At 31.4% G+C, this 25,269-nt stretch overlaps 1 protein-coding gene and 1 long non-coding RNA gene across 2 annotated transcripts; both read left to right on the top strand.

The window, feature by feature from the left end:
- Window positions 1-844: 844 nt before the first annotated feature.
- Window positions 845-2,051, top strand: LOC115702515 (uncharacterized). The gene is made up of 4 exons (XR_009684963.1): window positions 845-968; window positions 1,428-1,561; window positions 1,681-1,730; window positions 1,825-2,051. It is a non-coding gene; the product is annotated as an uncharacterized LOC115702515 (long non-coding RNA).
- A 9,481-nt stretch (window positions 2,052-11,532) lies between these two features.
- LOC115711305 (cyclin-D4-1) lies at window positions 11,533-15,016 on the top strand. The gene is made up of 6 exons (XM_030639645.2): window positions 11,533-12,493; window positions 13,204-13,290; window positions 13,393-13,488; window positions 13,583-13,784; window positions 13,944-14,068; window positions 14,227-15,016. Exons 1-6 carry the CDS (start codon window positions 12,182-12,184, stop codon window positions 14,458-14,460), a joined length of 1,056 nt encoding a protein of 351 aa, XP_030495505.1. The 5' UTR covers window positions 11,533-12,181; the 3' UTR covers window positions 14,461-15,016.
- Window positions 15,017-25,269: the final 10,253 nt, after the last annotated feature.

Genomic DNA, 25,269 nt, shown 5'->3' with positions numbered 1-25,269 from the left:
ATCAAAATGTGTGAAATTCATTATTAATTTCCACTAATATAACAGTACCAATATAATAGTATGTCACATTTTGTTAAGGTGTCCCTTTTCATTTACAAGAAATGACTACTTATACATTACTTGTCAAATAATTTTATTTATAGACAAACTTTAATTTTGTTTTGGTCTTAATTTTTCCGTTCATTTTGATCTGTTAAATATTAAAGTAGACTGTCGCTATGTACACAGCGAGCGTACGTGCCATAAATTTTATTAGTTTATCTAATATTAATTGTAATAATAAAAAATTATAAAAATTAGAAAATTAATTTTAAAAGATTCTTTTTTTCTTTCCATTTTTTTTTCTTTTTCATTACAAATCAACAAACTGTCAAACCCAGAAGCCCAAATCTTGTATATAAATGTACTACCCACAATTCCGTGAACTTTCTTTGAAAAAAATGATGTAATTCCCTTGAGAATCTTTCATTATTCTGCACAGCTTTATCAATGGGATGCATTTTACTTATGTGAAGAGAATGACCTATTGAATAGCCTTATTACCCTACTCTTTTCACTTATATATATATCATTTATATACAATAAAAAAAATATTACAAAAAAATGTGCAAAAAAAAATCAATTTTAAAAATGTACATATTTGAAAACATATCTTTATATATTAAAAGTGCCTATCTAACGGTATTTCTTGGTTTAACAGAATATACCTTAAAAATAAAAGAATATTCTGTTAAATTTAACGATGTTAATAGGTTTGATCTCCCGTTAACCAATAAACCCAATAATTAAATCCAAAAAATTAAACAATCTTTTTTTAAAATTAAAAAAAATCATCCACATGTTGGTTTGTTTGTTGTTGTTGTTGATGATGGTTCTTCTCAGGCCAATTTTCTAGGAAGACTGGTGGACTCTAATGCGCCAGTATAAGAGAAGACGTTGGATGATTTATGAAGAAATTAATAATTTGGGTATGCATATAACTTGGGTATCGAAACTATGGATTTAATAATACCCTTCACTTATTGTTCTGTTCTTTTAGTTTTATGCCTTTTTATTTTATTTTATCTTCTAATTGTGTTCTGCAATTTATTTTAGATGTTGGTTTCTCTAATTAGATATAGTATGTGCCAATCTATTTCTTGAGTTATTATTATAAAGTTTAAATGTAATGTAATCTGGTTATGTAGTTTCAATGCAAATAAATTTAAACATACTTACTATGGTGTATCTTGTAAAATTTACTCTCAGAATCACATTCATGTATCTTGCTTTTGCATACTTACTACGGTGTCAGATTTCCAATTTTCTACTTTGAAATATTGTGAGTTTATCAGACTTGATCAAGTTTAGTTTTGTGTAAGTGTAATTTAGTTTCTAAAATTTAGTTGAAAAGGCTAAGGTGATTCAAATTTGTCTGTTTGTTTTAGGCTCCAGCATGCTTTTTCAGTCATAATTTGGTACTTGCTTACCAACTATGGTAGTGGGATCTTATACATATGTTATTCCCACAACTTCTATCCTTTTATCTACGAGATACAACACAATCCCAGACCTAAATGAGGTATTTTAATGTTGGTTTCAAAACTAGAATTGCTACTGAACTTTTATAATCTGGTTTTTTACTTCCTTATCATTGACCTTCTTGAGTTAATTTTTTTTTTATTTATTCATTTCTTACAGAGGTTTGTACAATGAAGGTATAAAGGGTTCTTTAATCATAACAATGAGAGGTTTGTACAATTTTATTGGATAACTTGTCTGCTAATTAGGAGTTTCATTATCTTTGCTTCAATCACTCATCTTTTGTTTTAATGGGTTTGCCAGATTCTTGCCAAAAATTACTGAGTCCCTATATATATGTTCTCCTTGAAAGCGGTGCAGATATTGAGACAAGAATTGAGCAGGTTGAAGTTTTTTCCAGCTGCAATCATTTTTTTTTTTCAAATTCTGATTTCTGGTTTCAGGTACTCTTTTAATTTTCTTGTTATTATTCTTAATTTCAAATTTAGCTTCGTATGTTATTAAATTATTGAAGCTTACGTGTTTGTTAATCTACTTTCTTCTTATTGTTGGGTGGATTTGATTAATTTTGATTTTGTAGTTTGGGTTTTTAAGTGGCTTGGTAACCTATGGAGTTCCACATTAGCATATAGGATGAATTAGGTCGACCAATATAGTTTCTGCGAAAATTTGAGCCACCATAAACTTGATAATTTTTTTAGTTTATTTGTGTATTTATGCGATTTTTTTTTTTTTTTGATGAATCACTCTTTTTAAAAATAAATATGTTTATATAAATTTAAATTTAAACGTTATATAAAATAATACCTTTTTTTTTTCTAGAAACATAAAGCTACAGACTAATTTCATTAACAATCATCAATATAAAATTTAAACTCTATATTAAAAAGTACCTTTTTTTTCTAAAAACATAAAACTACATACTAATTTCATTACCAATCATTGATATAAAACTACTAGAACTTATATAAAACTAATATTTACGTGGCTCGCCACGTAACTCTCATCTAGTTTATATAAAATCATACAAATTGTTAATTTAATTATATTAGATTTATTAATGAGTCAAATTAACATAATTAGATTTTTGTAACACAATAATTTGTTTAAAATGTTTATTATTAATTTTTTAGTTGAATAATAATGTTGTTATTGTTTATTATATATTATTATGATTTATGTTTGAAATGATATCAATAATATTTTATGTTTATTATAACAGTAGTTTAGAAATATTTAATAATATAAAATGTTTATAAAAACATAAAATAAACAATAGAAGTGGAATTTAAATAAATAAATATTAAACAATTTTATTTTTTAGAAACAAAAAGTTCATAATTAATTATTTAAAAAAATGTTTATTATTTATTTTATTTTGATTAATTACAATTTAATTATTTTTTATTGAAATATAATATCAAAATAATACATATTAATGTATATAAATTTTAAAAGTGTGTTTATTTAAAGTTTTAAAAAACAATAAAGCAACAAACCAGTGCAGTTGGTACTGGAGAAGCTAATTAGTCAGGCTCAAGAAACAATTCAAAGAAGCAATGAATGGACACATGATATTGCAACAAAAATACAGTGTTATCACAGGGATACAATCTATTGTGTCTAGCTCGAATAAAGACACATTGGTGTAAACAAGTTTGGAGCAGGCTAAACACACCAAAATACAGCTTTTGGCTTTGGTTAGCAGTCCAGCAGAAGCTCAAAACTAGAGATAGGTTGATTAAGATGAGAATTACAGAGGAACATAAATGTTTATTCTGCAGCTCTCATAATGAAACAACAGATTGCTTGTTTTTTGAATGTTCAATTACCAGACAATGTCTGTAGGAGACTAAAGCTTGGTTGAATTAGAATACTATCAGCATCACTCTTCCTAATCTAATCAGGTGGATTGGGAGAGCCAAATTAAGCAAATTCAGGAAAATAGTGATAGCAACAACATTGGCTAGTCTGGTTTACAACATTTAAAAGATGAGGAGCACATGCTTTTGGAGAAAGGAGCAGCATGATCTTTGCAAAGTGGTCAGGGGACTCAAAGCTGGTGTTACACAAAGAATTGAGTTGTTTTGGCCAAAGAAGATTAGAGAGGAAGATAGGGATTGGTTTTATACTTTGTAAACATTGTCAATAGGTTGATATAGGGAGAGTGACATGAATTGTACAAAGTATTAAGTTGTATAGTTGATTATTTTAGGCCCTATTTGGGGTGCTATCAGGGTGTAATCAAAGTGTTTTGAGCTAATAAAATTTATGAAAAAAAATAATAATAATAAAATTTTTATTTTTTATATATTTTTAATTATTTTTCCCTATAGTATAAATTTATATGAATTTTTAAAAAATAATTTATAATATTTTTATTACTTGTAAAAAAATACATAAGTTGATGTAGTTTGTTAATAATAAAAATAAAATATAAAATATAAAATATTTTTTAAAACAAAATAAAAAATAAAAAATTTAAATATTATTTATTTTAAATATTTTTTCCTTTGAAAAAGTATTTTTATTTTTTGTAATATATAATCAATAATTAAATGCATTTTTAGTACAAAATTATTTATTATAGAGTCTTTTAATCAAAACAACTTTCTCTAAAAGTTGGGTTCTACCAGCTTCAACTTTTAGCTTCAGTTTTTTCATAAATTTTTCAATAAGTTATTTTTTAATTACTTACCAAATACCTTTTCATTACATATTTTTTTAAAAAACAGCTTTTAGCTTTTTCAAAAGTTGTGCCAAACTGGCCCTTAAAGGATTGCTTCAACATCTTAGGAGAGTATCGAATGAAACTTAACCCTCTTAAATGTGCATTTGGCATCCAATCAGGAAAGTTTCTTGGAATCATTGTCAACTCAAGAGGGATTGAATCGAATACAGAAAAGATCAAGGCACTGCATGACATGAAGTCACCATCATAAGTAAAAGACGTGCAAAGCCTTACCGGATGAATTGCTGCACTTAGCAGATTCATCTCTAAGTCCACCTACAAGTGCGTTCCCTTATTTAATCTACTAAAAGGAAGCAACACGAGGTGTGAATGGACTGATGAATGCAAGTAGGCTTTCCAAGCTCTCAAACATCACCTAGCCAGACCTCCTATCCTATCCAAATTAATAGATGGCGAAAAATTATATATTCATCTATTTGGCTATCATTAAACATGCAACCAATGCTGCTCTCATGCGTGAGGAGGAAGGGATACAACATTTGGTGTACTAAGTAAGCAATTGTCTCAGTGGGTTCAAGCCTAGATATATCCCTATTGAGAAGTTGGCTTACTGCTTGGTATTGGCCTCAAGAAAACTAAGGTCATACTTTAAAATATCTTGTAACTTGTAAAACAAATATCAATAAAGATATGACTGATGCTGTTCCAACCGAGATGTAGAGCATTGTACATGGCTCGAATTCATTAAATCATGGTGTTATCTTCTCCTTGATTTACTGTCTTAATTCATTATCTGGTTCTTGTGATTCTATGGTATTATTCTTGATTGCGTGTTTGTTAATTTGGTGATAAGCAAAGAATATGAAATAAACAAATAGATAATAGATATTTATAAATAAAATATCAATATCATCAATATATATATATAAAGGAAAGCATTAGAAGAGTTGAGGTGGCTTTCTATATTTTATTTAGTCTAACTTATCTATTTTGTGAGAATTTTTTATTATTTTCTTAGAAAAATACACATATATTAAATTCTCAAGTGTGACTTTTTATTTTTATAACTTCTACATATAATATTCATTATTATTATTATTATTATTATTATTAACATTAATGATAATGTCTCTTCATTTTCATAACTTACACAATATAAACTATATATAATGTTGCTATAGAAAATATAATGTAATTATTTAAGGAATGCTAATATTTTTTTTCTCTCTTTTCAATTCATTTTTATCTTTAGAAATATAGAACTTAAAATTGAATATGTTAAATTTTATGAAGAACTTGAAGATGACAATCATATTGAAGATTTGATGATCTTGAAATTTATAGTCGCATGGATGATGATAGTAAAAGTAAAGGTGCTTAAAAGCTTCATTTTTGGGATTTCTTCATGTATTTATTTATTTTTTTTATTTCTATTTATATTTTTTTTTACTTTTTTTTTTATTAATGTAAGTTTGCTTAGTTTTACCATTCTTCCTATATTTTTTATATGAATTTTACTTTTGTGTTGTATAGGTTTAGAATTTTAGTAGTTGTTTCTTAATTACAAAAAGTGATGAAGTTTGAGGTTATGTAAAAATTTTTACATTGTTTCTTTTATTTTAATTTTTTTTATTCATTTATGTTTTTATTTTATTTCATATTTATTATTTATTACTATTTTATATTCTCTATTTTTATTTTTTGTTTCATTATGTTTCAGTTTTAGTTGTGAGTTTTATATATTTATTTTAATTTTATTTTTTTATTAGTAATAATTTAAAATAAAAATCATTTATTTTGTGATACTTAGTTCTAATCCTAATATTTCAATACAAATTCAAAAATAGTTTAATCATCATTTTTTTTTGTTCATTCTTTAGTTTTGACTAATAAAATGTATGCTTCTATGTATATTAATATGTATAATAATGACAATTTTTTTTAAGAATATGAAAAATTTATTAATCATTATGTCTTAATTGAATTATTAAGACAATCGATCAATATTTGAATGTTATAATAAATCTTCATTATAATAAATATTCAAGAATTTAATTATTAATTAAAAATGTAAATTTCTATATTAATTAAATTGATAGTATTGTGTAGGAATATGAGTAATCTTATAGCTTGAAATAAATAATTTACAAACACTATTCTTATACTAAATGTTTGTATATTTTCATTACTAAAGAATTTATTAAATTTTAATAACACTATATATATGTGAATTGTACATATAGAAGATGTATCATGTAGTTCATAAGAGTTTTTTTTTATTGATCTTTCTTCTCTATTTTGTGTTAATTTGATTAACTATTTATTTTATTTTTCTCATTTAATTTGTGCATGTTTTTTCTATCTATTTATTGATAGAGATGGATGTAACCATTATTTTATTTTATTATTATATATGACATATATGTATTAAAATAGCAGTTACATGTATTAGTTTTATTGTCATTATAAAGTTTAAAATTCAATATGATAAAATATTAATAGGTAGTGGTGGTGACAAATATCTTGGAAATAGAAGGTTTCAATTGTTCTTTGATAATTATAAGAAATAAATGGAACTTGCTAAGGAAGATACGAGACTGAACTGTAAATAAGTCAATGAGATTTGGACTTCAAGGATGGATAAAAAAAGGGGTAAATACTATTTTGGACCATTGTGTTTTGTAAAAGATTCTGATTGGACCCTGTGTTTTGTTAAATGACAAAGTAGACCATGTATTTTCTAAAATAGTAAAAATAGGACCCTGAGCTTAATTTTTGTTAGCTTTTTTTTTTTTTGAATACAACCAACTTGAAGACAATGCTTAATACGAACAGATACAAAAAATGTAAACAGTTTTGTCATAGCACTTTTAGATCGGATTATAATTAAACTTTATTTTGACAAAAAATCAATTCAAGGTCCTATTTGTACTATTTTAAAAAATACAGGGTCTATTTTGTCATTTAACAAAACACAGGGTCCAATTGGTAACTTTTGTAAAACAGATGGTCCAAAATGGTATTTACCCAAAAAAATTAAGATGAATAGATTTTTTTTTTTTTTTTAAAAAAAAAAGACACATTCAGTAACATTCTACTCAAAGAGAGAAAGAAAAAAACAACTTAAATAGAATTTAAAAGACTATAACTTGAGCATTAGTATGTGAAACATTTAATTAGAAAGAAGTTACTCAAAAGTTTAGAAGACTTTTTGTTTTGTCTATTACACCAAATACACATGATTACATTTATGCAATTAATAATGAACAATATTATGAAGAAAAAAAATGACATATGAAAATGAGTTTATTATTTCTATTTGTTAGCAGGGTTAAAAATGAGTTTGAAAGATATTTTTGGTCTTTTAGCATCAATTTGAAGTTTCTCTTGCACACATCTTAACTTAGTTTAGCCTCTCATTAATAAAGTGGAGTATCTTTGTATATAATGAGAAACAAAGAGCGAGAGAAATACGCAAGAAATAGAAATAATTTTTTTTTATTATTATGCTTAACTAAAGATGTTTTGGTACCGTATACCTTAATATAGACAGCAAATAAAGACCACGATTAGTTTGATAAAACTAACTAAAGTTCTAACAACCTAATGAAACAATCTAATGAGTACCTCAACTAAATTAATCAAATATAACTAATTTAATTAAAGTTAATTCTAATATGTGTAGAAAATAATTACTATTTATTTCTATTAATTAATTTAATTAATTAAAATAATAGAAATTTGTACATTTTATTTTTTTTTTCGTTAGAATGATTCTAATAAGAAATTTGAATTGATTTTTTTTTTTCACATGTAGGATGTTCTTACTATGAAAATTCAAAGAAAAATAAACATAATATAAAATTGTTGTTCGAATACTTCTTTCATCCATTAAGTATTTTATTCATTTTATTAGTTAATTTAATATAATATTTTAATAATATTATTATAATTCATAATTCACAGTAATCAAATATCTATATAATTTTTCAATATTTTAAGTTTATATTTATTTATATGATTTTTTAATTAGTATAAAAATGTAAATCAATTAAAAAAAATTATAAAATTTGACAACACCGCGCGAAGCGCGGCTTAATTCCCTAGTTAAAAAAAAAGTAAAACTTTAAGGTAAATTAATGAAAATTATTATAGTTCAAATACTTACTTCTCCTTGATAAAAATTTGTAAAATAGTAGATAATATCAAAAAAAAAAAAAACCCATCCTTGTTATACACCCAACACATTAAACAAGGCCTCAAATCACTACCAAGATCAGATTGAAGAATAGATCCAAAGCTATTCGATACCGAAGGAATTGAACTTATAATTAGCTTCAACTACTAACAAAGGCAGAAAAGATAAAATTCAAAGAGAGAGACTAGTAACTAGTGAATTTCATATTTTTGGTGAGTTGAACAATGAAGAGAGGAACTCTCTATTTGTAGCAATTTGAATAGAACATTTAATTGTGACCTTGATATTATATTAAATTTCAAGTTACTGCTACTTGAGAATAAGCAATTAAGTTTATCATTCGAAAAATAATAAAAAATCAATAGGTTAATTTAAGCTAAATGTTTGAGAATATAAAGCAACTAATTACAGTGTTCAGAAAAAAGGACAAAAAAAAAAAACAGAACAAGAAAATCAATTAATCACAAATTATATATTTGGATGGTGACATGATCTTCCATATTCGTTTCTAGAGTGTTCTAGAATATTCTAGAAGAGAAAAAAAGATTCATTTCGAAATTGTAAAAGAAGCTTTACGCAGTAAATTAGAATTTTTGAGATTGTACGACGTATAAACACCCACAATCATGTCGTATATAAAATTCAATATATATGGAATTATTAGAAGTCTCAAAAAAATATCTATGGAATTATTAGTGTCGTGTTACGAATTAAAGTGATAAAAATATCTAATTTATCATATAAATTATAATTATTTTGTGTAGTCGTGCTGGAGAACACATTTCAAAAGGCATTTCACTAATTACAAATATATCATAATAAAATCATTCCATAAAATGTGACTTAAAATAGTGTTAAATTACGACATTTTCTAAGACCTCTTCCTTTCAAGTCTCTCCCCCTCTACCCTTCTCTATCCACTTATCTCTCCTCTATGTTTTTTTTTTCGCTGAAATATCTCTCCTCTGGTATATAGCGTTAATTAAAATTCCTCACCACTAACTTGTGGTAGATCGAATTAACTAAAAAGAAATGCTTATGGTTTTGTTTTTGTTTTTCTTCAAATATTTTTTAATAATTAAATTAAAGGATCATATGATTTTTGTTTAGTGTCAAGTGATGCCATTTTACCTTTTTATGATGGTAGGTAATCAACCCATTTGGGGAACTTGTACGATTTTGTTAAATGACACCCCATACAGCTGGCTTTGCAAGTTTGCGTGCCATTCCCCCATTTACATTCAACCAGCAATTCATTTTGGAAAGTAATACATAAAAATTATTATTGTTTTTGTTAACTGATCAATTGTGGTTTAGTCGACCTATAAATTTTGGATGCTTCAAACAATGTTTTCAAAATTAGTTTCACGAAGATGTTATTTGGTGTCATCAATTCAGGGTGTAACAACACACACACGGTTTTAATTAGCATTAATGAATGTAAAAATTAATTAATTGCTTATTATGTAGTCCACTTAAGGAAGCATAAACCATTATAGTGTAAAAATTACCAAGCAAGAACCCCTGTTTCATTTCTATTTCTCCCAACTGATACACTACTTGATATTTATAGATACTAATAATATGCAAGAATAGAATAATATATAATAGAGTATAAGAGATTATAAATGATTTGTTTTTTTTTTTTTGATGAATAGAGATTATAAATGTTTTGATTACTCTTTATAGGACTTGTTTTATTACGTACTCATCGACAAGTCAATATTGAAGATTCATTTTAGGCACAATCCAAATATTACAATATAGTTTTATTTGAATGGTTACCAAACCAAACGTTGCATCTTTCCAACGAACCTTTTCTAATTTATTTTATTTACATAAATGTATATAGCTTTAAAATTTAAGAATGAGTTGTGTGAGTTTTTAACCCATGCTTCTTAACAAAATTGCTATATATTCTTCATCTTATTATTAATATATAGTAATACATTTCATAATCAATAAAAATACCTCTTCGCATTTTCCAATTTCACCAAGAGACACACCTCTACGTACTATATAGAAAAGTAATGGACGCATATCTTAATTCTTACCAAATTTTGCAAACTACCAATTGACATTTGGGCTCGATCACAATGGAATTTCCCAATATTACTTTTACTTTTTTGTTTTTAAGTAATGAATATTTACAATAAGGAAAGGTTAGGCTTAGTAATAATGTTATCAGGACTGCGTTCATAATTTAAATGAATGAATGAAAGAAGAAAAAAAAAAGCAGTAAGGGAGGAGGTACGTACGTGGCTTTTCAAAACAAAATAATGATCATGTACGTATAGAATATTGATATTTCGAAATATAACCGAAAGCGTACATTGAGGGAAAGAATGCATGAAAAGGTACTACCGTCTTGACTGTGAAAAGGACCATAAAGAAAATGGAATTGAGCTTATTAGCTGTTAGAATAGGAGAGAGAGAGAGAGAGAGAGAGAGAGAGAGAGAGAGAGAGAGAGAGAGAGAGAGAGTGGCCAAAATCGTAATTCGTACAGAAATGGATGCTCCCTCGTCATGATCTTGTGGACGTGGCGATATGGGAGTACGTTCAAAATGACAGCCTGGTGGCCCACTCCGCCATTGGTCCTCTCCTCTTCTTGCTTTTCAATATTTACCATTTTATCCTTCCTTTTCTCTCAATTTTACTAATACCACACTAAACTTTCTATTTTGTAATAATCCAATATTAATTTATTTAAAGAAATAAATAAAACAAATCTGCTATTTCTGACTTTCTACTTGAATATTAAAAAAATGGTTTTTTATTTTAATAGAAAGGATTTTTGTATAGGGTATAGGACAATTTGGAGTAGGTCACGTCCACATCTCTCGTTTTAATTAAACTAAAGACCAACTTACTATTGTTGTGTATAAGGAAGGTATTTATTGGCATTGACCAAAATTATTAAAATATTATATATTTCATATTTCTTTAGTATTATTTAAATTTCAGTTATCGAATACGAAATGTCCATATCACATTCAGATAAAAGAAGTATATAAGTATACTAATATGATTTTAAAAAAATAAAAAAGTATACATAAATAAGATCAATTGATTATATAAGTTATATGAATAAAATAAATTGATTGTGTATCCTTGTAAAGAAGTAGTAAAAAATGAACAGGGGAGAACATTAGATGAAAGAAACACATTTAATACATTGTCATTGGAATATCTGGAAATAAATTACACTTTATAGTAATACTTTTATTATTTTCCCGCCGCAAACACATAAAAATTGATTTCTTTCTTTAGATTTTTTAGGAATAGATAATGATAATTATACAACATTTTATTTACAAAATGAAATCTTAAAAATGCCCCTTCCTAGTGTCTTAATTTTCTACTCTTGTTACCTTTTGATTCCTTATTAGTCTCTCTCTCTCTCTCTCTCTCTCTCTCTCTCTCTCTCTCTTACCCTAAAAGAGAGGGCCTCTCTCATTTCCTACCTTCATAAATCCCTCTCCAGCGGCAGTCTTTTCAGCACACTTTGAGAGAGGGAGAGAAATAGAGGGAGAGGGTCTCTGCTTCTGCTTCATTTCACTGCCATACTCTATACCATTGCACAAGAACTTTATTTTCTTTTCTTCCTTTCTTGTAGTTTTACAATTCTCTGGTTAGGTTCTTCATCTTGATAAGCACACACAAAACAAGTAAAAAAAAAAAAATCATTGTCAAACTCAAGTTTCAAAGTTTTCCAAAAAAAAAAAAGCTTTTATCTTCTTGTTATATTTTGTTTTTAAGAAGTTCTTCAATGGCACCTAGTTTTGATTGTCTGGTTTCCAGCCTCCTTTGTTCAGAAGATATCATCAGTTTTGATGATAACGAATATGGGGCTGTGGTGGATGAGTCTCCAGATGTTGGTACTGAATGGTACCATCGAAACCATGACCAAGAAAAGTGCTTTGAGGGTTGGGATGGGTTGCCATTGCAGAGTGATGAGTGTTTGGCTACAATGGTTGAGAAGGAATGCCAACACATGCCTAGTATTGATTACCTGCAAAGGCTGAGGAGTGGAGGTTTGGACCTCAGGGCAAGAAAGGACGCTCTTGATTGGATTGGGAAGGTGGGTTCGTTCGTATGAGTGTTATTTTTTTTGGGTCCTAGTTTGTGTGTCTATGGATTCTTTCCCTTTTTTTTTTGGGCTCCAAGTTTGTGTGTCTGGATTCTTTCCTTTTTTTTTTCCTACCATTTTTGTTTCTCTTTGTGTTTCAAGGATTTTGGAGGATAATGATGCTGCTGTTCAGCTAATGAATCAGCATTTTTATCCCTTCCCTTACTATTATGAACTATTTTACAATGGAAGTGTTTGCTTCCCTCTTTTGTAATCAAAGTCTCTGTATCATAAATCAATTTTTGGGTTTGGGGTCTTGATATAAATGCTAAGATAAAAGGGTTTTGGGTCCAGTGCTAAGAAGGATTCTTTGAATCTTTTGGTCCCTTCTCTTTTATCTATTTCAAGCTGTATATATGATATGACACCAAGACCAAAGAGAAAAAAGTTGTAATGTAAATAGTATTTCTTGTCTTTCCTCTACTTTCTTCCAGCAGTTTCACACTTTCACTGTTATTATCTCCTATTAATAACAGTGAAATGACGACACTACATATATCTATATATGTATATAAATACACACACATATATATATATATATGTATTTTCTTTTTGGTCCTGATTTTATGTTTAGTGCTTGGCAGCTATTTTTTTTTCCTGTTCTTTTTGGTCCTGGTTTTGTCCTTTGTTGGTAATTAATACCACCTTCTTTTTTTCATCAGGCTAATGCTCATTTCAGCTTCGGACCTCTGTGTTCGTATCTGTCAATGAACTACTTGGATCGTTTCCTGTCAGCCTATGAATTGCCAGTAAGTTTAGGAGGAACAAGTCAAACAAATCTTACTACTACAAATCCGTTAATACATCTTTACATCTTTGCCTGTTAACATCATGCTCTGTTGCATAAGCAGAGGAACGCTTGGTCTGCTCAATTGTTGGCTGTGGCATGCTTATCTATTGCTGCCAAAATGGATGAGACTGAAGTTCCACTTGCTCAAGATTTACAGGTTGAAAAAACCAATCCAACCCAATCATATCCCATTTCCATTATCTGTTGCTAAAGTGATCTGCTAATGATTTGAGTGTTTTTTTTATTTACAGATGTGTGACTCCAAGTTCGTGTTTGAACCTGTAACCATACAAAGAATGGAGCTTCTTGTGTTGAGCACATTGAAATGGAGGATGCAAGCTGTTACACCTTTCTCCTTCTTAGACTATTTCATTCGGAAGATCAATAACGATGAAGCCCCACTTAAGACCTCTGTGCAACGATCCATCCAACTTATTTTGAGCACAGTCAACGGTGACTATCTCCTCATTATTTTCTCTTTTACACTTTCATATGTTTTTTTTTTCTTTTTCTTTTTCATTTTGTCTATGATTTTACTATGGACTGTATGAGAAATATGATAGAGATTTAAGAGAGAATTTGACGTTTATGGTGGGTGGTAATTCAATGCAGGAATTGACTTCTTGGAATTTAAGCCTTCAGAGGTTGCAGCAGCAGTGGTAATATCTGTGTTGGCAGAAACCCAAACAGTGGACACTGAGGTAGCCGTCTCTGTGCTTATTCAACATGTCGAAAAGGTATAAAATCCCCTTACTTATTTTTAGTAGTGGTCCATGAAATCATAAAGTGAAACATACATGATGCCCTTTCCATTTACTTTTTTTTCTTATGATTTTGGCTTTGATTACAATTACTAACCAAGAAATGGGATTCTCTTTGTTTTTTCTTCTTGTAGGAGAGAGTGCTGAGGTGTATTGAAATGATTCAAAGCTCGTCACTGGATAATGGGTCTACTACTGGTTTGGGCCAGTCCGTACCACAGAGTCCAATTGGGGTCTTGGACGCTGCATGCTTGAGCTATAATGCCGCTGGCACAACAGTTGGGTCACGTCCTAATTCTTCCCACGGTAACTCGGACAGCAACAAAAGAAGAAAACTAAGCCAACTTTATGAGGTGGTGGAGCTCTAATTTAGTAGGACTATGGGGACCAAAAATACGAGCAAGGATATCACTTCTTACCAAGAAAATACCAACGTGTTCTTCTGTTACACACGAACTTTTGGTGTGTTTTGGCCGAAAGAAAAAAAAATTAAAAAAAAATAATAAAAAGAAGGGTACGGTTGGAAGAAAAAAAAAAGAGAAGTTAAAATAACTTAAGAAGGTATTGGAGAAAAGATGGCCAATGGGGGAATACATACATACATCCCATCTTATTTCCAGCCATGAGGAAGAAATGTCACAGCTGTTAAATATTTGACCTCTTAACAGCCTAGACCGGTTTAGGTTTAACTTTAAAGAAGAAAAAAAATGAAAAAAAAAAAAGAAGGAAAGAAAGAAAGAGAGAAAGAAAGAGAAAAGTTTATTTTAGTTTGTCTGTTAGGTATAGTTTGCCTTAGGGTTTAAATCGACCATAGAAGAAAAAGAAAAACGAGAAGAATGAAGAAGTAGAAGAAAGAAATAGTGTCGTTGTTGGCAGGAACTTATTTAAATATTAGTATTAGTGTTATTAGCATTAATATTTTAATCTTATTGGGTTTTATTTGTTTAAATTTTGATATTATAGTAATTTAGATTTTACTCTATCCAGAATCCTGTCAGCAGTCATTGCTTTGACTGATTGTCTAGCTTGGACTCAGGAGCAGCTTTACTTAGAAACATATCAATGACTCAGTGAGCCATCAAATGAAAACCTTATTTTATTATATTGCAATGACGGTTTTATATACTCCCACTTACACTACCAAATTTCTATCAAAACGTAAATACCAAATTAATCACTTAATTTTAATCTGATGGAATCGATATTTATCTTGCGTCTGAAAAATAAAAATTAGAAGAGAGAAGTGGATGGACGAGTAAGAGAATAGTGAGGAGAAAATTTGAAGTTGTAATAAGAAAAAAGAAAAAATACAGTGAAAAAATATTGATGGAATCCACTAAAAACAATTTTTTTTTATTACCCACTAACAACAATTCAATGGAGGGAATTTGTTTCATATAACTTTTTTTTCAAATGTAAAGTAATTTCCATTGATAAAGCTTTAAAATCCAGGTTACAATCACATTAATCAACTTAGAAAGACACCATTCCAAATGAACTCTTTATCTAAGCTTAATGATTTCCTAATGAAGTTATGAGCTAATATAATGTGATTTCTAAGTTTCTCTTTTTTCTCTTGAAAAATCGAGTTTTTACAAATGTCAACAATATATACGAAAATATAAAACTGTAAACGTCTGTAGAAGTAGAATGTAATTCTAATACTGCAGAGATCAATTTTGCAACGACAAAACAGAACAGACATAATATAAAAATAATTGCAGAAAATTGAATCACTTGACACAAGAGATTTGTACGGGGTATCAGTATTCTTTCGAACACTCCTAGTTCACGGGGCCACGCCTAAAGAATGAAATCAGTTAATAAAGTATCAACAATTACAAAGACAATTGACTTAAACAAGTTTAGACTCCCTCTAAATTATTGTCGCAATCCTTTGTAATGCACTTTATGAATCTGACTTCTGAAACACCTCCAAACAACGAACTCCCTTCGTCTTTGAAGTGTGCGTGCTTACTTCCTCCCGAAGTAAGGCTTGAACAAGTCTTCCGAAGACCACTCTCTTGTTCAGTCAAGTCGTTCTAACAAACTCTAAGACAGAGTAAGAACTGATATGAAAAACACTAGAACCTAGATGAACAACTAGGTTCTCACAAAACAAACTCTCTTCTCACAAATAAGAAAAATGCAAAAAATGAATACTAGAAGAGTTGATTCGAATGGCTGATGTCTAGGTTCTATTTATAGAACATAGAAACCCTAGAGACAGCCACAACGTCGAATCTACAGCTGTACAAAACTTTCCTAAGATAAACTTGATCTGTAGCATCAGAAACGGATTCTGACGCAGCAAATCAGACCAGAAAAGGAAACTTGCTAAAAACGAGTCTGGTCTTGTATTGGGTCTTGAATTTAAGAAGGAAAAAGATAATAGTCAAAGTTTCCTTTAAAACCCAACTTTTCATAAGAGAATTGCTTCTCTTACAAGAATTTTCCATACAAGAAAAGTCCAGCTGAAAAATGCATTCTTTTCTAGCATAGAAAAGAGCAAATAAAACCAAATAATAAAGGTGAGAAAAACGGATTGGAAACACAAAGCAATCTCACCATAAATAAAAAATATTTTGGCATCTAACTTGCTAAACAAGGACTTTACAATCTCCCCCTTTGGCACTTTAGATAACCAAAATAATTTTTAAACAAAGAAGTACTTGCAAATCAAAGTTAGCAAGAGCAAACAAAAACGCCCCCTAAGAAACACAATCAATAACCAAAAAACAAGCTAACTTTTAATCCAAAGTAATCACAAGTACCAAACACAACTCCCCCTGGAAAAAAGGTCCAGAGTTGAGAAACAAGAAATTAAAAACAAATTATTACTCCCCCTTTTTGTTTATCTAAGGGCCAAAGACCAAAAAAAATACATGAAAATATAGAAATATGTCCAACAAAAACATAAAAAAGAAAGAGAAACTTATGCCCCATAGAGCTTGATCAAAGAGGACAGCTGCTTGGACATCTCTTGCTGAACCTCCTGCATGGCATCAAGACGATTGTTCACTTGTTGGACCACGTGCTTGACCTCTTAGACATCTGCTGGAGCAGAACTCGAGCTTCCACTAGCAGCACCACCAGCAGCAGCTTTAGGACGCTTGGGAAAAGCTCCATCAAATTACTCCAAGGGTTGGAATATGGTGCCAGTAAGGGGAGGCTCAAGTGTTTCATGAGAGTAGGCCACATCTTTTCGAGAGGACAAAATTTTATAGATTAAGTTAGGAAACACAAGCTTATGATTTAGCTTTTTACCTCTTTGAAATGACACAATCTGATCCAAGATATAGGAAGCCAAATTGATGGATGCTCCCGAGGTGATACGAAAGAGAAAAGAGGCCACATCTTGAGACACCACGGTTTTGTTGGAATTGAGAACCCAATTGCTAAGTGCAAACCTCATGAGTGATGCATGAGCATAAGTGAGATGTGTAATACGAAGACTCTGCCCAGATTTCCACTCAACCCGTGCACCAGTGAGTTCAGTGAGCATCAAATGTGATCCATGGACATTATAGCATTTGTCACATCTTCTAGCAGTTGCAGAGCCTTGGAAATGTCTTTTTCAGCAAATGAAAACCAATGTCCTCTGACATACACTTTACGAAAGAATTCAGAATTCTCATCAAGAAAATCATCAGACAAGTTAGCATAAAATTCTTTGACAATTCCATCAATATATCCCTCAAAACCAGTAAGAGTATTTTCCCAATGATGGTATTGAACAAACTTAACAATACCATACACCCTATGAGCATGCAAATCATAATTCCTCATTTTCAAACTTTCGGGTAGCATAAAGATTCCAATCACGCTAATTATCACGGTAATAAAATTTGGAATTGACAACTTGAGATGGAGAGATATTACTAGGAGATGAACTCTGCATAGGCTGCTTGCCTTTGACAGCAGCAGAAGCTTTGGCTGCTGAAGATGCATAAGGAGGTGCTGGAGCAAATTTGGTCAAAGGTGGCTCGGGTTCGAGTTCAGTTTCCTCACCGTCAGAGGAGACTCCAAAGTCTTCTGGAATCTCTTTTTCAGAATGGATAGACTCGAATTTGGTCTCGAAATCATCAGAGGGGACCTCCATTGGTTCTTCTTCTTCAGAACTTGAAGAAGCCGAAGGGGGATTCAACTTCAGCTTCTTGGTAGGAGGAATAGGTTTGTCATGGCTTCGTTTAGTGCAAAGTTCCTTCTCGAGTGAAGCTTGCTGGGCACGAGTGCGAGAGGATGGACCTGTTGGTGTAGATGTAGCAACACCCTTCCCTGATGCAGCAGGGGGTGATGGAGTAGTACGAGGAGAAGACCCCTTTGACGATGAAGACGATGAAGTACAAAATTTGTGGGAACGCACAGATTTCCTAGTAACTTGCTTGGGAATTCGTTTCGGCTTGGGCTTCACCGGTTGAGATTCACGCTGAGAAAGCGATGAATCTCCTGGGTTTGATGCAGCTTCAGCAGGAGGTAACAAAATTGGAGCAACAGGAGGAGCATTTGAGGGGGTAGCATCAGATTCTTCCACCCTTTTTGGTTGCCCTAGGTTCTTTGTCTTAGCCATGGTAATCTGAAAGAAGAAAGAAGAACAAAGAAGCAGAAAAACAAAGGAATAGGAATCGGGTACGTGGTAAGAATAAATGACAAATGAAAATTGGTTTAAATAAACATGGGAGAGTGGAGCAAAAAAAGAAACCAATTTCAAAATTTGAGTAACCACCAGCCCACGAACAACAAAGAAAACCACCCCACTCTTTTTCCAAAAATATTTTTTTTAACAAATAAAAGGAAACTAGAATAACCAAGATACTTTACAAAAATAGACAATTTAAGAAAATCCTTCAAAATCAAGGAGAAAATACTATGAAAATGATATCAACCTTTAAAGGTAACTTATCAAAATAAATCAATTCAGAGAAAATGTTGATACTTACAAAAAAAAAAACACAAAATTTTCTTAGCCCACAAGCCAAGTCACCAACGCCTCCCTCTTTTTTATTTTTTTTTATTAATATTATTTTTTTTATTTTTGGCAATCCGAAAGAAATACAAGATAAAATATGCACAATGAATATAAAGTATTCTAAAGCAAGCAACTAATCAAAATGGATAATCAATGACAAATATACATGTTATGCTTTCAAAAGAGAATAACTAATTAGTATCTCAATAACAAACCATACTTAGCAGATGTTGAGGAAAAAGATATGCATGTTGCAAATGATGTGAACCAGGATTTTTTTTTTATTTTAGTAGAGGAGACTTACAAACTTGTACACACTTGTCAGACATAAGTGTGTGCAGTGAAAATATGATCATTGTCCTTGGCAAGATTTTTCATTTTCGCCTTTTTCAATTTGATCCCGCAATTGGATGCTATCACACCATACTGAAGGTAGCCCTTTTCTATGGTAGTGCATTCTCTTCATAACTCTTAATTATAAAGTTCTAGCTTACTCAAAAGATGGCTTTCACACCTCAGTATGGGTATCTCTATTCCAGCAAGGGGCCTGACAAGTAACTGAAACAAAACACACTCAACTCTGTATAAGAACATTATATAATCCCAATCACACATAAAAGTATCATGAATCTTTTAACTCAACCTCAAAAGTATGATAAGAATGAGATCCTAGTTGTGTCAATCAGTAGTCCCGTGATCCGTAAGGGGAAATACCGGGTAAGCTGTACAATCCCACATCGCCTGGGGAAGGTCAAGTGTGATAATTTTGAGACTATGTAGGTATGGGACTGCACAGTTGAAGAGGGCTGAAATGGATTGATTGGTACTACCTATATCAACAAGGTGCATCTTGTTTTTCGGTAGCCCATCACGAAAGAACTCCACAATTAAGCGTGCTTGACCTGGAGTAATTTCAGGATGGGTGACCTCCTAGGAAGTTTTCTTAAGAAGCGTGCGAGTGAGGACAAAGCACGCTGGAAACACTCGTGTTGGTCTGTAGGGTCAGTCATCATTCCATGAAGCAGCCAGAGTGACGTACTCGTGTATAAGAGCCATGATTCTGTGGGTGTAAGGGCCTAATGGAGGCTTGAAGCGGGGACGTTACACTAACTAATTATAATCCAAAAGCATATACATGATTTGTCAAATTAGAATGAAGGAAGAATAGATGTAAGCAAAGAATAAATCAAGAATATTGTACAAAAACAAGAACAAGAAAGACTAGACAATGCAAACTCCCAAAGATTTTCTGAAGGAGTCAAAGCGACTTGAATCTAGGGCTTTGGTGAAAATATCAGCTAATTATTTCTCAGTATCAACATATTCTAATTGCAAAGATTTATTTTCAATAAGTTCCCAGATAAAGTGATGTCTTATATCAATGTGGTTTGTTCTAGAATGTTGAACAAGATTTTTGGAAATATTTATGGCACTAGTGTTATCACAAAAAATAGTTAAAACACCCAATTCAAATCTATAGTCAATCAACATTTGTTTTAACCATAACAATTGAGTACAACAACTACCAGCAGCAATGTACTCAGCCTCGGCTATGGACAAGGAAATAGAATTTTATTTCTTACTGTGCCAAGAAACCAAATTGTTTCCACTACTACAAAAACCCCCTTTAGAGGCGGTTTTTAAGCCCTTTCAGCGTCGGTTTTTGCAAAATTCGCTACCGACGCTAATCAGGGCGACGCTAAAGGGTTTTTATGAACCGACGCCATATGTACCCCTATGTCGTCGGTTATTAGCTAGGAACCGACGCCATAGGGGTACATATGACGTCGGTTCCTAGCCAATAACCGACGCCATATGTGGTGTAGCAACCGACGCCAAAAGCAAGCGAATTTCAGTTTTTTCAATTTTTTTTTAATTTAATTATATATTTTTAATTACATTTTAATTATATTATTTATTTTAATTATATATTTATTAATTTATATATTATTTTATTTAATTTAAATTACATATTTATTTTTTAAAATGTAAATTAAATATTATTTAAATTTAGGTAAAATACATAATTTCATTTCATAAAAGTAATTAAATATTACACAAACACTAATGTAAAATTAGTCAAAAATATTAATAAGTTAATAAATCTAACTACAAGTTAATCTATAAAAATTACATAATGAAGAAAAAAATTTCGGCCTTTCAACCTCAATCGTCAACGTGAATCAGCGCCATCAATTGTTCTATCCACTTTCACTGTAATGGTAACAATTCAGTTTTTGGATCGTATTGCTTCTTACCCCCAAACTGTTAAAAAAATTAAAAATTTATATTAGTTTATATATGTATATTATATATTTGTTATCATAATAAATATATACTATAATCAATAATTCAAACTTACAGCTTTTTGATCTTGTATGTAACGGCTGGGGTTTGCACGTGCGACGATGTCAGTGATATATTTCAAAACATAAAAACCACATTCTTGGCTTTTAGGTTGTCTTGGACAGTTTGCTTGGTTAATTCCTAGCCACGGGCCAAGATACTGATGTGCGTCCCCTATATACATGAATGCCCTGTTTTGAAAAATTATATTAGCATTTCAATTCGTTAGTTAATTTAAATTTATTACATAAGAAGTCATTAAATTATTACCTTCCGATCATTTGTTCTATTTCTTCGGGAATTGGGCGGCCACTTACAGGGTTTAAATGGATAATTTTCCTTGGCGTAACCACCCCTAGCGTCCAATGCGTACTACAAAATTATATTGGAATATAAGTAAGATAGTCTAAAAATAATTTGAAGTCATAATATAGAAATGAACAATTAGCACTAAAGAATTAAATAGAGTTTACCCAATATTCCAAGGAATAAAGAACATTTGGTGGTTGTTATTCATTAATGATAACCAATTAGCCAATCGTCTTGCCGCATCGTCAAAAGACTGACTCTTTTCTTCATTGGTGTTCCCATGCACTACGAGAAGCTCTGGGTCGTAAAACTTGAAAATTTTTCTCAGACCGTTCATGCTCTCCCAGATGTTCCTGCCAAAAAAAGTGTTAGTGTCTTATAATAATTTGACTAGAATTAGATATACATATAAGGTTAATTAGATTATAGAAGAGTATACATCATTCCAAACAACATTCCCTGGTTACCGATGTAGTCACACGTAGCAACCTGCTGCAAATCCTCTCCAGATAACGTGATCTGGGTACGCGGTGCAATGAATCCTCGGGGGACAGGAATTGTGATTATATCACGTTTATCTTTGAGCCTCAGGAATTCATGAATCATCCATTTTAGCGAATTAGGGATCAACACCATCTTCTCTTCCCTGAACAAGTCATCTTCCCGTGCACCACCGCCTTGTGGAGAAAGCATCGGAGCTTTCCCCTTCGACGCATCACGTCTTGAGGGCAGTTGAGCGAGTGGACCCTAAACAAAACGGAACATAATATATCAAATTTTATCCAAATTCTACCGAAATTTCGGCAGCATAACGGTTGTAATTGAATGCCCCCAAAAATTTTAAACATGCATGTATAACGACAAATAACACATACATAACAGTATTTTGTTCATCCATCCCACCGCAGCACATATATTCGCAGAACCTACTTAACTACGGATGAATATTGAAGATATTCAAACTAATCATTAATAATTAATTTATAAGAGAAGTTACCTCGGTTGTTAGAATTAAGTGTTTAGGCCAAGGAAGGAACATCTGTGATACGTCCTTAACATATCTGCACTCTTCAATTGGGACTGGGATTTCATCGCGTCCTCTTGCAGGATTTCCGACACCAGAATCTGGGCATGTGAATCATCGTAGTCCTGGTAGTGAACTTTGATTATACCAACATGCTCGTACAAATACCCTCGGGCCACAATGTTGTCGATGTTGTCAGAGCAGAGATGTACTTGCTGATTAAGGGCCGCATGGTCATCGAAATTGTACAGGAGACCTTGGTCGTTGAGGGAAATAAACTCCTCAGCATAAGTTTGTGGTTGTACCTCATCCTCAGGAGCGTATGGTTGTGGAACATACGCCTCACAAGCCACCTGAATTTGTGTAACTAAATAAATAACATTTCAAGTAATAGCATACTCAGCAGCCCTGACACGTCCAGGATGCTCTGGTGTCCCGAGCGCCTGCGTCAAGATATCGTTTTGACCCTGGACCTGAATTTGTCCCTGACTAAGCTTCTCCTCTAATTGAGCCTAATGCACGCATATATTCAAGCAATTAGTATATGAATTATATACACTAACTCATGAGTAGAACTCAATTAAGGATTAATATATACTTACTATCTTCTCTGCAATTTTCTTGTCGTAATCAGTGACAAGTTTTCGACTCTTGGTGCGAGATTTAATCCAAACATGGTGGCGGGGGGGATCTGCAACTTCGAGATCCTTTTTCTACATCACGTTATAACAATTAAATGAGTATTAATTAAATTTTATAGCACATTAAATTTTAAGCATTACTTACCACAGCTTCCCGTACGTTCACCATTCCACTCCGACCACTTCGATGTCTGGATTGAATTTTTGAGGAACGTTCACGTTGCACCTTACTCAATTCCTACAATGCCAAAAAAATACATTAGATACATGTACTTGTATTTAAGAGTTTATCTTAGTGTTAATATAATTAGCGTACCTGAAATTCAGGAGTTAGTCGACTTTCAACAAAAGTGCACCAATCAGCAGCGTCGATCTCGGGGTGCTTTTCAGGGACTTGTGCCAGTCGTCCCAGATCCTTCTCTTGCAAAGCGGGCATTATGATGTCTTTTTCATCCTATTCTTGAAGTCTTTCATTAACTTCCCAGCTAGGATGAGACAATCATGTTTGAAGGAGTCCGACACAATGAACCCCGTCTATTTTGAAGGAAAACAAACACGGTTAGAGTGAACATTTGAATTAATAGAAAAACAAATTAAAATTCTAACAAATAACAGCTTACTTGTATGTCTTTCCAAACTTTATTTTTCAGAGTCAGGTTGACTTCTTTCCAGTTTTTATAGGACAACCCTATCGTCTGTCGGCATCTGACTCCTAGAGTGGATACGAGCTTGGCATAGCTTTTCCCGCAGTATTGTCCTTTGTCATTAACCTCGAGGGCCACTCTTTTGCCTTGATCCATTAGTTTGGATATTTCATTCATCTGTGTCGTCCCCTCGTGTAGGTATTACGGTTGGACACTCATTTTCTACGCCTGAATCAGATCCTGATCCCGAATTGGCCATGTTTACACCATTAACAAACAAAATTTAAAGTTAGCTATTTATATAATAAGTAGTGTATATGAAATATTAAAAGCAAAAACAAATTGTTAAGTATTGAGCATTCACAATATAAAGTAAGCTATATATCAAGTTACCAATTAGACACGTTTTCTTTTCTTTTTTTGTTTATGTTTGCCTGAATCACAATTGACCCATATTCCCTCATTGATATCGTTTCTAATGTATTCAGCGTCGTCTTCCTCAAGGTTACGATCAATTCCCATAACTTGCTCATGAATTGGTTGTCCAGCAATGAAGTCCTCGTAACATAAGTCAGCATTCTCCTCATCCTCTTCAGTCTCTAAGAACCTCCTCTCTGGTGTCGATAAAACAATAAACCATTTATCATTAGCCGGATCAGAAATGTAAAAAACTTGAGCTGCTTGGCTAAGAAAATTATCGAATTTATCACGATCATTAAGAAATTCCTCCTGCGCTTCGTTAAGCAAGTCCAATGGATAATCATCGAAATCATTACCCTCGATATCATCTACCCCCCGCTTTCCTAATGGATATGGATCATCAGGTAAATGTTCGCAATGGTAATACCAATTAGTATAACTTCTATTGAAACCTCGTAAATACACATGGTCCTTAATCATTGTAATATTCCCTTTAGATACATTACAACAATCTATACACGGACAATGAATACGATCGTAATTTTTAGAATTCTTTAAGGCAAACTCTAAAAATGCATCGAACCCTACTTGAAATCGCAGTGTGTCTCTCTCCTCACGCATCCATGATTTATCCATAACAAAAATCCTATCCAAAAAAATTCAGTATTTAGTAACTAATTATAGCTAGTTACTAATTACACAATGTAACAAACTAGGTTTCTCAGAATTTATTCATATTAATTTATAAATTACTCAAATTCTCGTTTTAGTTTAGTTCATGTTATTAGGTTGTTTTGTTGATTAGAATGTTGGTAAAATTGAAT

This window comes from Cannabis sativa, chromosome X (assembly GCF_029168945.1).
Source record: "Cannabis sativa cultivar Pink pepper isolate KNU-18-1 chromosome X, ASM2916894v1, whole genome shotgun sequence".
NCBI classification, from domain to species: Eukaryota; Viridiplantae; Streptophyta; class Magnoliopsida; order Rosales; family Cannabaceae; genus Cannabis; species Cannabis sativa.
This window is presented reverse-complemented; position numbering and strand designations above follow the sequence as displayed.

What these genes read in the sequence shown, in the direction of transcription:
- LOC115711305 (XM_030639645.2), top strand. Translation starts at nt 12,182, where the DNA reads ATGGCACCTAGTTTTGATTGTCTGGTTTCCAGCCTCCTTTGTTCAGAA. An exon ending in CTCTTGATTGGATTGGGAAG is followed by an intron (nt 12,494 to 13,203) that starts GTGGGTTCGTTC and finishes TTTTTTCATCAG; the next exon opens with GCTAATGCTCATTTCAGCTT. An exon ending in CACTTGCTCAAGATTTACAG is followed by an intron (nt 13,489 to 13,582) that starts GTTGAAAAAACC and finishes TTTTATTTACAG; the next exon opens with ATGTGTGACTCCAAGTTCGT.